Raw genomic sequence first — 12,500 nt, forward strand, 5'->3', positions numbered from 1 at the left:
AGCATTAAAGTGGTCTGAAGCATATAATCATTAAAATCTAAGTGCATTACCTAAATTTGATGGAAAATAGGGTAGACTGAGTACAGTTGAGTACAGGGTACAGTTGAGACAAACCAAATATCTCTGCATAACAACGTAACTCTGATCTAATTTTTGCTGTGAACATGCGCATCGATATCCTCTTAGATCATGGGAAATTTGAAGCCAGCACAGAACGCAGATCCAAAGATATTGGGGAAATGCTGTTTTCGACAGGTCAGATTTACTTCACCAGGGTCCTTCAACAATGAATATCTAATGACCAGTTGTTATCCTCTTGATATAAGTTACATGATTGCAAGCCATGATATGTGCTCTAAAAGCAGACATATTTCCTGACATCATAACAGTTAAAACCATTTTTAAATCTTTATCAATGTGTGATCTGGCCAGAAGGGGACAGTTTAGACGCTAGCCTGTAATGCTCATTTCACTATGTAAACCCAATGTAAAGATGCTAACGGGTACAGTTGAGTACAGTATTTTGCTATCGGCCATGCTATTAGCTCCCATGGCTATTACCTCCCATTGATTAGAATGGTGTCTCAACTGTACTGCTATGTCTCAACTGTACCCCACCGTTTTTTAGCTAGGGTACAGTTTGGACAAAAGTGCACCTTTTTTGTTTGATTAATTACATAAACATTAAACATCCCAGAGATATAATTCCTTGATTATATATTTGCCAACATCCTGAAAATATGTTCTGTCCAAAACAACTTTCTTTTTAGGACCTTTTAATAGTCTAATTTCTGCGTGGAAGGGGACAAAAATAAAAGTGTACCCAACTGTACTCAGTCTACCCTACATTATGGCGATATTTTAGGCATTATAATCATATGATGTCATAATGACGTCATAATACCAGATAATGACACAAAAATTATGTCAGTCATAGATGTCCATATGTAGATCATCTCCCCAAAGTTTGGTGGTCATACCGTATTCCGTTCATGAGTTATGAGGGGGGGGGTCAAAAGAGCACCCCCCCCAGGCCCAGGAATGCCAAAAAAGCCCAGTCTGAATAGGGTTAAAATGCAACGCAGTTTTGTTCATCATATCTGCAAGAGCAACGTGGATATTGGCTTGACGTCGTTTAAAACTGGTCGAGTCGTCGGGCGGCATGCCAAAAATAATGAAACTGAAACGGATAGGGCCTATTGTTATATAAAAAAATCCTGTCCTGTCGATAAATGCGAACAAAAAAACCACGAAACCGAGACTAGGCCTAGGCGTTATTATAAGACCCAGTATGAAACCAATCCATCGAGGACTGCCCATTGCGCTTCCAATCCAGTGGGCGCATCATTTCTGCCGGGGACTAAATAGAAATGCAGTTACTAAAATGAAACCATGCACCTGAAAATACCTTGAAATGTATTTTTATGAAGCATAGCCTATCACCATTGTGCATTAGGCCTACAGACAACGAGCAAACAGGAACTCATTTTTAAAAGCCAACAACGCGTGCGCTCAGTAGCCTATTCAGGCTGGCTTGCAAATAGACCACAGGACGGATTTGAACACGGAGTTCAGATCACAAATAGGGTGTCACAATATCACGGACAGGCGTTGAATTGATAGGTTTGAGTCCGACAAGTCGTGCCCTTGTCTTACTGGGCGCACTCTTTCAATTTCGGACTGCGTCTTTGACAGCCAGATGGGGGCTGCCGCGGGAGCGAAGAAAATGTCCACAACTTCGCTGAATAAATAGGCCTATCCTTTGAACTGTGTACAGCAATTGCAGATGATTAGCTTATTGGAAAGCCTATTTTGTGAAGGTTAACTTGTCATTAACAAGCGAATGTGATCTGATTTCAATCCCAGAACATTCTTTGTGTCTTCAAATTTCCACCTGTCAACAGCAGATCTAGACTTCTCCCACCTAGACCAGCGCGACACTTGTCTGTTTGCGAGCAGTAAACTTAACTTCAACTTTAGGGCTACAGTATGCAAGGCTAGACAGCGGGTTAACCAATCAGGCCCCTACTGTTGCGTTAATAATGTTTAAGATAAAGATTCTTCAGCGCAGGATATCAGAAATAAACAAGACAGCGCAGATGGCTATTAGTTTTTTTTTTTGTTTTTTTTAATATGGTCACAATCGCGTTATTACGCATCATATGCAATATGCGTATTATTTCATGAAACCTCAAATCGGAAGCAATAGCCTGTACCCAGCACTTTCAACCCTTTCTCAAATTAATGGCAGCCTAATTGTCCCAAGCTATTTTGAAATCAAACTGAAGCCCATGCACGGAAGACTCGCATTGGATAGGGACTGGGTTTCAGCAAATGACACAGAATAACACAAATAACAACGTGGGACTTATGATGCGTCCTTTTCAGATTAATTGTGGACATTGGGTGAACTATTTGGCTGTCAACTTTAGACATAGGCTACAGGGTTGGATTCCAGGTCAAAAACAGCTGTGCTGCTGACGTAATATTAGTAATAGAATGCTTGATGAAACGCTCCATGCTTCGTCGAGATTTGAGAATGTTGAAGGGTCTAACATTCTGCACTTCCACGCGTTTCAAACAGGCGGCGTAGGGTGCATGTACACAATGATAAAAAATAATGGACATGAAAACAAGTGATCATTCAAAATTAACTCCACTAACCACAGTAAAGCAAAATATTAACAATGAAAGTTATTCTAAATAGCATAATAGGGCACCTTTAATGTATCAAACCCCATGTGCCTTGCTAATGTATCAAACCCCATGTGCCTTGGTAATGTATCAAACCCCATGTGCCTTGCTAATGTGGTACTCATGTATCAAACCCCTTGTGCCTTATTTGACGAAACATATGTCCCTGTGTGTCTTTTTTCCTCTTCTTCCTCCTCTTCATCCTCCTCTTCATCTTCATCTTTCTCTTCCTCCTCTTCCTCTCTCCTCTCCTCCTCCTCCTCCTCTTCCTCATCTTCCTGCTCCTCCTCCACCTTAACATCCTCCTCCTCCTCTTCTTTTTCCTCCTCCTCTTCTCTCTTCCTCTTCCTCCTCTTTCTCTCCCCTCTCCTCCTCCTCCTCCTCTTCTTCTTCCCTCTCCCTCTCCTCCTCTTCCTCCTTCTCCTCTCCTCTTCCTCCTCCTCCTTCTCCTCTCCTCCTCCTCCTCTTCCTCTCCTCCCCCTCTTCCTCCTCCTCCTCCACAGCCTCCTCCTCGTCCGCCAGGGGACAGGAGAAAGAGAAGGAGCGGCAGGAGAGAGGAGGTGTGGATGCAGCCAGTAAGCGTTCTCGCTGGGACGTCTCATCGGCCCCCCCTGCAGGCGCGGAGGAAGATCCACTCTCGCAGCTACTCAGCCAAGCACGCACACAGGCATCACAGGGCACCGAGGTACACACACACACACACACACACACACACACACACACACACACACACACACACACACACACACACACACAGCTGCTCAGCCAAGCACGCACACAGGCATCGCAGAGTACCGAGGTATACACACACACACACACACTCACACACTCACACACTCACACTCACACACACACACACACACACACACACACACACACACACACACACACACTCACACACTCACACACACACACACACACACACACACTCACACAGCTACTCAGCCAAGCACGCACACAGGCATCACAGAGCACTGAGGTACACACACACACACACACACACACACACACACACACACACACACACACACACACACACACACACACACACACACACATACACACACTCACACAGCTACTCAGCCAAGCACGCACACAGGCATCGCAGAGCACTGAGGTACACACACACACACACACACACACACACACACACACACACACACACACACACACACACACACACACACACACACACTCACACAGCTGCTCAGCCAAGCACGCACACAGGCATCGCAGAGCACTGAGGTACACACACACACACACACACACACACACACACACACACACACACACACACACACACACACACACACACACACACACACACACACACACACACACACACACACACACAGCTACTCAGCCAAGCACGCACACAGGCATCACAGAGCACTGAGGTACACACACACACACACACACACACACACACACACACACACACACACACACACCACATCCTTGAACAATGACATCTTTCCAGTGATATTGACTGAAATGATACTAATAAAACATCCTCAATCGTTATTTGTGACTGTTGTCCTTTACGTGTGTGCTTGTGTGTGTTCTTGTGCGTGTGTGTGTGTGTTTGCGTGTGTGCGTGTGTGTGTGCGTGTGTGTGTGTGCGTGCCTGGGTGCGCGTGTCTGCAGGCCACACAGGGTGTAGACAAAACTGAGGGAGCGAAGGATGACGAGAAAGAAGAGAAGAAAGAAGAGGAGGAGGAGGAGGAGGAGAAGAGGCCGCCTATGGACCTGTTCAAAGCCATCTTCAGCTCCTCAGAATCCTCATCAGAGGAGGAGGAGGAGGAGGAGGAGGAGGAGGAGGAGGAGGAGCAGATGAATCAAGGTGCTGGGCAGACGAGACACAAGCCACCAGAGCCAATGAGCTTCAGCAGGACACCACAGACCAATCAGGAGACTGGGGAGGCGGGACATCAGCCACCATCAGAGCCAATCATCTTCAAGAAACCTCAGGCCAATCAGGACAGTCAGGAGGAGGGACTTAAGCCACCAGGGCCAATGAGCTTCAGCGGGACACCTCAGACCAATCAGGGGACTGGGGAGGCGGGACATCAGTCTCCACCAGGGCCAATCATCTTCAAGAAGCCCCAGGCCAAACCCCTTACCCAGGAGGAGGAGTTTGGACCACGACTACCCCCGCCCGCATCAGGAGTAGCCCCTCCCACTCCTACATCTACTGGTCAGCAAACACACACACACACACACACACACACACACACACACACACACACACACACACACACACACACACACACACACACACAGATTGTGTTTCTTTGTAAGGGATAGTGTTCAGTGAGAAGATCCCTTCTGTAGAATAACGCACGACTGACAGATGTAGCTAGGACCCCGACCGAAGCTTAAATAGTCCACAAAACATTATCCCGCTTATTACATGGCTAACCTTAAATAGTCCACAAAACATTATCCCGCTTATTACATGGCTAACCTTAAATAGTCCACAAAACATTATCCCGCTTATTACATGGCTAACCTTAAATAGTCCACAAAACATTATCCCGCTTATTACATGGCTAACCTTAAATAGTCCACAAAACATTATCCCGCTTATTACATGGCTAACCTTAAATAGTCCACAAAACATTATCCCGCTTATTACATGGCTAACCTTAAATAGTCCACAAAACATTATCCCGCTTATTACATGGCTAACCTTTGATTGAGTACATAGATGTCCTATTCCCATGTTGTCCCTGCCCCAACTGCACAAGATTCTAGCAAGCAACTTAGGCGCTTCTCTGTTGCAAGCGCATACAATCTTTTTAGTCTTAGTTTCAAATGCCTCCTGTATCATTATTTAATGTTCGGTAGTTCATGATTCACACAACTTGAAGGTAGATGTATATCGTCTTGCTGTATTTCATCATCATTTGACAATGAATATGGCCTAGCCTAGAGGCTGCCCATTTAGCAGTTTTCCAATCGTCAGAATCAGCTGACGTCGCTAGGTAACAGACATTCTACATTCTGTCTGTTGCCATTGACACAGAGGTCTGTTACAGACCAAGACGACTGTTATTCAGAAATAAGAGTTGCAAATGTTCAAGTGAACGGTACATTAATCTACAGGATGACGTTGCCATGTAATAATGTGTGTTAAGACATTTTCTGACATCTGAATTGGTGTCTATGTGAGTGTGTTGATGATGTGTCTCATGTTGAATCTTTATGGTGTGTGTGTGTGTGTGTGTGTGTGTGTGTGTGTGTGTGTGTGTGTGCGTGTGTGTGTGCGTGTGTGTGTAGGAGAGGAGAGCTATAGGCGGCGTAGTAAAGAGAAGCACAAAGCCAAGAAAGAACACAAACACAAGAAGGACAAGAAGGTAACACACACACACACACACACACACACACGTTGGTGACTTCATGGGTGTCAGAAGTGTGTCGCATCGTAGGATCCAGTACTTTCTAGTTAAGTGCAATGTGTGTGTGTGTGTGTGTTTGTGTGTGTGTGTGTGTGTGTATGTGTGTGTGTGTACGTGTGTGTGTGTGTGCGTGCAGCACAAGAAGAAGAAGAAAGGGAAGCATAAGAAGGAGAAGGAGAGAGAGAAGGAGAGGAAGAGGAGAGAGAAGAGGGAGGAGTGCAGCAGCTCGTCCAGCGATGAAGACCATGATGATGAAGATGACGCCACTACAGACGAACTGCTCAGGAGGTCAGGACACACACACACACACACACACACACACACACACACACACACACACACACACTATACACACACACACACACTATACACACACACACACTATACACACACACACACACACACACACACACACACACACACACACTATACACACACACACATATCACACACACACACACACACACACACTACAACACATGCACACGCACACACACACACACACACATTACACACACACACACACACAAATACACTACACACACACACACACACTACACACACACAAACACACACACACACACACTCTCTCTCTCACACACACACACACACACACACACACAGGGTGCAGTCCATTATCATAATTCCCGTCCTCACCTTGCGGCCTTGTGATTTGCTGACTTCCCGCCTCTGTGGAGAGAACAATAAAGCTTCGCCACTGTCAGCCTAGAGCTAGGCACCACAACTATTGGGGGACTTTCCAACATTCAACGTCTCGATTGCAAATGAGAAAATGACCTTTCAATTGCACTTTTGCAAGATATTGAATTAAACTTCTGTCGTCAATGTCATCTTGTGACGTCATCATGAGGCTGCAAGCACGAGGGAGGATGGGAGTGGGGATAATGGATATAACCCTTAAGTCTTATTGTCATCACAATAAGTACAGAGACTTGTAACATGAATAAAAAGTAAGTGGTCTTAGCAGTGTCAAATTAGCACCCGTCAACTGTCAACTAAGTTGACTGGTGGTCCCTGAACATTTTTGTGGGTACAAAATAGTCCTCAATCTGAAAAAGTTCAAAGTTCTTTATTTGCCATTTGTGCATGGACTAGTACGCTGTTTCTCAAACTTTATCAGATCGAGGACCATTCATTCATGTTACATGTTTCTGTACTTATTGTGATGACAATAAGACTTAAGCTATGTTTAGCTTTGTAATTACGTTACAAATATAGACCACTCTGCTCCAGGAGCTGTAACCAATACCCTGTACTTAAAAAATATCTAAGTTGCTTTGGATAAAAGCGTCAGCAAAGTTTAATTTAATGTAATATACGTAATCACAAAGTTAAGGTGAATCATGTGTGTGAGCTGAGCTGAGCTGAGCTGTCTTATGTGTGTGGTGTGGGTTTATGACCATGTTTTTATGATTACTTGTAGTTGTTGTCTGTTTCTCATACCTTACTATTCTCACTGTCTGCTTGTCTGTCTCTCTCTCTCCCTCTCTCTCTCTCTCTCTTCCTCTCCCCCTCCCTCTCTCTCTCTCCCTCCCTCCGTCTCTCTCTCTCTCTCTCTCTCTCTCTCTCTCTCTCTCTCTCTCTCTCTCTCTCTCTCTCTCTCTCTCTCTCTCTCTCTCTCTCAGGTTGAAGAGCATCAGGGGGAAGGTGTAGTTGGGTCCTGTGGCAGCGAAGAGAGAGTGCGTGTGTGTGTGTGTGTGTGTGTCTGCGTGTGTGTGTGTGTTTGTGCGCGAGTGTGTGTGGGGGTGTCTCCAAAGAGTGTCCTTGAGGAAACTGAATAAAGTGATTTTTGTAATAGACACATTAAAGACTGTTTGTGTTTTTGTTTGTATTTGCATGTTAAAAACGCAATATAAAACAATTGAAGAGCTCTTTTCCAAAACGCTATATACACCATTTTTGACTTTTTGCATTTTAATATTGGAATTGACTGTTAAGAGGTCCTATCATCTATGTGTGAATTCTTGCCATTCAAATGTTTTGAGAACATACTTTAAAACCTCTATAAAAATGAATTTTGCAATGCATTTCAATGGAATGCCCAATACAAAAATGTCAATTTGCCAACATTCTATAAAATGGATATATCTCATTTTGGAAAAGAGCTCTTCAATTACATATGTGACGGAGGGAGGTCATCTTGCACCTGTTCACCCCCCTCGGGGATCGAACGTGCGACCTCGTCAACTACAACGGTTCGGCAATGGGAGACACAGTACGATACCGCTGGGCCAAGAGACTAGTCTCTCGGCCCAAAGGCAGGAGACTGTATGAAGCTATCGGAGGGAGGTTTACCAACGTTCCACGCCAACTCTGTGCTAGTTAGCCTCCGTTACACATACATTTACAATATAAAAACAAACACCATTATAGGAAAGTTTCTGTGTACCATGAGAAGAGAAGGCACTGAAGCCCTCTTCACTGTAGACCTTATTTTGAACATTTTGACATATTTTTACCGTTATTATTATACCAAACATAGGGTTTGTTATTATTATTATTATTATTATTATTATTTATCATTGTGTGTGTATATTATTATTATCATTGTTGGTTCATTCTGTCACAAAATGTGCTCGCCTCATAGCAAACCTCATAATGAATTTATTCAGTAATCATTAATGTAACGTAGGACCTTCTCTACTACTATAGTGACAATCTCTTGGTGGAGGCAAATCTGTTTCGTTTGTTTTTAAATTGTTTTAATGATGATGACCTGAAAACACAAGGTCAGAAAGGAGAAAGAAACCTGTGTATGGACTCAGGAGGGGCGTGGCCTCACGGAGTCCTCGTCGTCATGGCAACGACGTGTGACAGACAAGTCTGCAGCTAGCGACAGTCTCCGAAGAAGTTAAGCAAAGTAGTAGAGAAAGGCGTTAAATCAAAGCCGTACCTACCAAAACCTCGAGATTCGCAGTCGCAGATTAAGTTAGACAGTATTAGGTCGATGGCCCAGGATGTTGTGGAGCCCGTGTCGCTGGAAGAGCCCCGCGATAAGGAGAAGATGGAGGGGGCGACAGATGACAACAAGCCGTCCGTCTGGGAACATGATCCGCTGGCCAAGGTATAATATCCGAATAGACTGATCTCACTCTCACTTCACTTTCCCCTGCAGTAAAGGCATTCCATATAGTGGCAATTTACTTAGCGAGAAAGTCCCAGATCGGATGTGAAGACATTTAACGCGACGAGTCAGTCCTAGTTTTCCATGCTCGGCTTCAGAAAAAAAATGTTTGCTTCATGGGAGAAGTAACTTAGGCTAAAGTGTAGTAATCGCTAGTCTACTAGTCACTGAGTAGGCCTAACTACACACACAATCTGCAGTGAGAATTTGTCAATGGTGAGAATGCATAAGAAAAAACCAACAATTCTGGACCACAACAAGACATCCAAGTCAAGTCATAGGCCTATGCTGTCAATGATGGATGCTGCTATCATTTGTGTCTGTGTGTGTCCATGGGTGTAATTTTAGTGAATGGTGGGGACATGTCCATACCCCAAGGTAAACCTAGCTTGCCCCCACCACTTTTTCCACAGATAGCCCATAAATGCAAAAATAGCATTCCTGGACAATTTTCCATACTAATGTCCCCACCACTTTCCAAGCCAAACCTACACTTGTGTGTGTGTGTGTGTAGTGTGTAGTGTGTGTGTGTGGGCCAAGCCTGTCAGAACAAGGTAGGCCTACTGGTAGCGTAAGCAAAATAGGTGATTGTCAAGTCAAGGGTCCCCAAATGAAATCTCCAGTGTAGCCTACCTGTTTGACTAGATCTCTAGGGCCAAAGGTGTAGGCTACCTCTAGGTTTGGCTTGGAAAGTGGTGGGGACTGATTGTGCATGTACGCTGTTTGCGTTATACACTGTGTGCAGAATTATTAGGCAAACAAGTTTTTTGACAATATCGTCCATTTTATGCATATTGTCCGCCACCACCCTTTATGGACATGAACACCTATTGGATTTAAGCATTACAGGTCATGCATATTGGTATAATAAGAGACAGTGTGCTCGAAGGAGCCCAATACCCTATATCAGGGCAAAATTAGTGTGCATAATTATTAGGCAACTTTGTTTTACTCTGGGAAAATGAGCCACAAAAGAGATATAACAAACTCTTTAAAGACTATAAACAATTTTGAAGTCTTCTAGGGGTGTGTGGCTGTCTTGAAATATTGGTCACATCCATCTAATGCACCATTACAAGCCATCAGTGTCACATGACATGTGCTCACAAAGTAGCTGCCAGATTGAGAAGAATTGAAGATGAAACTACCACAAAACTATTACCCTGTAGTGCTGGTATATTCCAGAACTGAAACCTACATCGACTGTCCACAAGAACATTGTATTCAGCACTCAGAGACATGGCCAGGGTAAAACAGGCTGAAACCTGAAGACCACTCAACAAGTAACTTAAGTCATGACTGGGTCAAGAAATGTCTTTAGACCGTTTTTTTCAATGGTTTTATGAACTAGTGAAAGTGACTGTTAATGGACCAGGTTGATGAGCCTATGGCTAGATCAATAATGTGCACACTCAGATCAGTTGCTGAGTTCCACTCAAATACCAGCAGATTACTGCATAAATACCATTGTCTTCGTAAAAGATGCAATTTTCTCCCTCTAAAAGATCCAGCCATGGGTTCATCCACCCTGTCTGTCAAGTGTCACTTTCCGAAGTCCATAAAACCTTTGAAAAAAATTTCCCCAGGTATTTTTGCCCCCGTTTTGACTTAATTAACTTGTTGAATGGTTGTCTGGTGTCATCCCTTCTTACCTTGGCCATGTCTCTGAGCACTCAATACCCTATTTTTCTGGACACTCTGTGTTGGTTTCTGTTCTGGAATATGATAGCACTGCAGGGTAATATTTTTTTTGTAGTTTCACGTTAAATTCTTCTCAATGTTTGGCAGTGACATTTCTTAAGAGACTGATGACTTTGTAAAGGTGCATCTGATAGTTCTGTGTGAACGTGACCAACATCTTGCAAATTTCAAGACAGCCACATCCCTCTAGAACACTTCAAAATTGTTTATAGACATTTCAGAGTTTGTTCGATCTATTTTGTGGCCCATTTTCCCAGAAGAAAACAAAGCTGCCTAATAATTATGCACACCTGATATAAGGTGTTGGGCACCTTCGACCACATCCCCATCTTATTATACAAATATGCATGACCTGGAATGCTTAAATCAAATAGGTTTTCATGTTCATATAGATTGCTGTTGGAAAATATGCATAAAAAAGACAAAATGGTCAAAAAACATGTTTGCCTAATAATTCTACACACAGTGTATTTGAAAAAAAAGTTGTGGAGACTAGGGGTACCTCAAAAGGGCTAGGCTGTAGCCTATAGAATGGACATTTCCCCACCGTCCACTCCACACCTAAAATTATGCCAATGCCTAGGGCCCTCAGTTAGGCTAGCGTAAAATGGCTGTGTGTGTGAGTGTGGGTGTACGTCTATCCAAGGTCTTACCTTCCTGCACATAGTTTGCCACTAGGGGTTTGAACCTGTGACCTACCAGTCGACGCTCCAGGTTGGGCATGGGGTACGATACCACTGAGCTGTGAAGGTCCAGACTGATATTTCAACGCTACTGATACTGTTATTATGCTAAAAAAAATCAACTGTTCACTAGGGAATGTTGATCATGGAGGAGTGCTGCTTCACTTTTTTCTCTTTAGCAGGTGCTCTTTGGCTCAAGGAAATACAGTTTCTTAAAATTATGGTCAGACAGGCTCTGAAGAAGACAGTTGTCGCAATGCGTCAGCCCGTTTAATTAAAGGCTTTTTAACTTCACCAGCAGTGTGCCTTGGAATCTTTGGCAGACCTTATCAACAGCCACAACTGGAGCTAAGTCTCACCATCATTTTAAGAAACTACTGATACTGTATTGAGGCGTCTGGAGGGAGGTTTCATAACGGTCCACCGCCAAACTCTGCAAGTTGGCCTCCGTTACATGATGCAGGGCCGGATTAAGATGGCCTAGGGCTACAGTTTGCTGTGGGGCCCCCATGAAGGCAATTTTCGTAAAAAAAATACGTAGACAGTTTCATAATTACGAGCTAGGAATTAAGGATAGCATGTCTAGCATGTCTTGGGGCAGCCGTGGTCTACATGGCTGAAGGACCCTTGAGCAAGGCACCTAACCCCACACTGCTCCAGGGACTGTAACCGATACCCTGTACCAAGGCACCTAACCCCACATTACTCCAGGGACTGTAACCAATGCCCTGACAAATAATAGTTGTAAGTCGCTTTGAATAAATGAAAGCGTCAGCTAAGTGCAATGTAATGTAATGTCTACCAACTGTTCTCAACTCGACAGGTGAAATTTTCTACATCGCTTCCTGTCAATTCTGGCATTTTTCACTTCTGGTC

The 12,500-nt window shown here is 43.9% G+C and overlaps 2 protein-coding genes across 2 annotated transcripts in view; both read left to right on the forward strand.

Annotated features, from left to right (window-relative positions):
• Positions 1–7,944, forward strand: part of gpatch1 (G patch domain containing 1) — a 31,613-nt gene extending 23,669 nt beyond the window's left edge. Inside the window, exons 16-20 of the mRNA XM_063190738.1 lie at positions 3,198–3,379; positions 4,342–4,891; positions 5,977–6,053; positions 6,232–6,383; positions 7,742–7,944. Of these exons, the coding sequence (XP_063046808.1) occupies positions 3,198–3,379; positions 4,342–4,891; positions 5,977–6,053; positions 6,232–6,383; positions 7,742–7,769 (989 nt within the window). The 3' untranslated portion in view covers positions 7,770–7,944. The remainder of the gene's footprint in view (positions 1–3,197; positions 3,380–4,341; positions 4,892–5,976; positions 6,054–6,231; positions 6,384–7,741) is intronic.
• Positions 7,945–8,925: 981 nt separating this feature from the next.
• LOC134439685 (WD repeat-containing protein 88-like) overlaps positions 8,926–12,500 on the forward strand; it is an 18,329-nt gene continuing 14,754 nt past the window's right edge. The window contains exon 1 of the mRNA XM_063189591.1: positions 8,926–9,180. Within this exon, the coding sequence (XP_063045661.1) occupies positions 9,064–9,180 (117 nt within the window). The 5' untranslated portion in view covers positions 8,926–9,063. The remainder of the gene's footprint in view (positions 9,181–12,500) is intronic.

Source organism: Engraulis encrasicolus, chromosome 23, assembly GCF_034702125.1.
Source record: "Engraulis encrasicolus isolate BLACKSEA-1 chromosome 23, IST_EnEncr_1.0, whole genome shotgun sequence".
In the NCBI taxonomy this organism is placed as follows: Eukaryota; Metazoa; Chordata; class Actinopteri; order Clupeiformes; family Engraulidae; genus Engraulis; species Engraulis encrasicolus.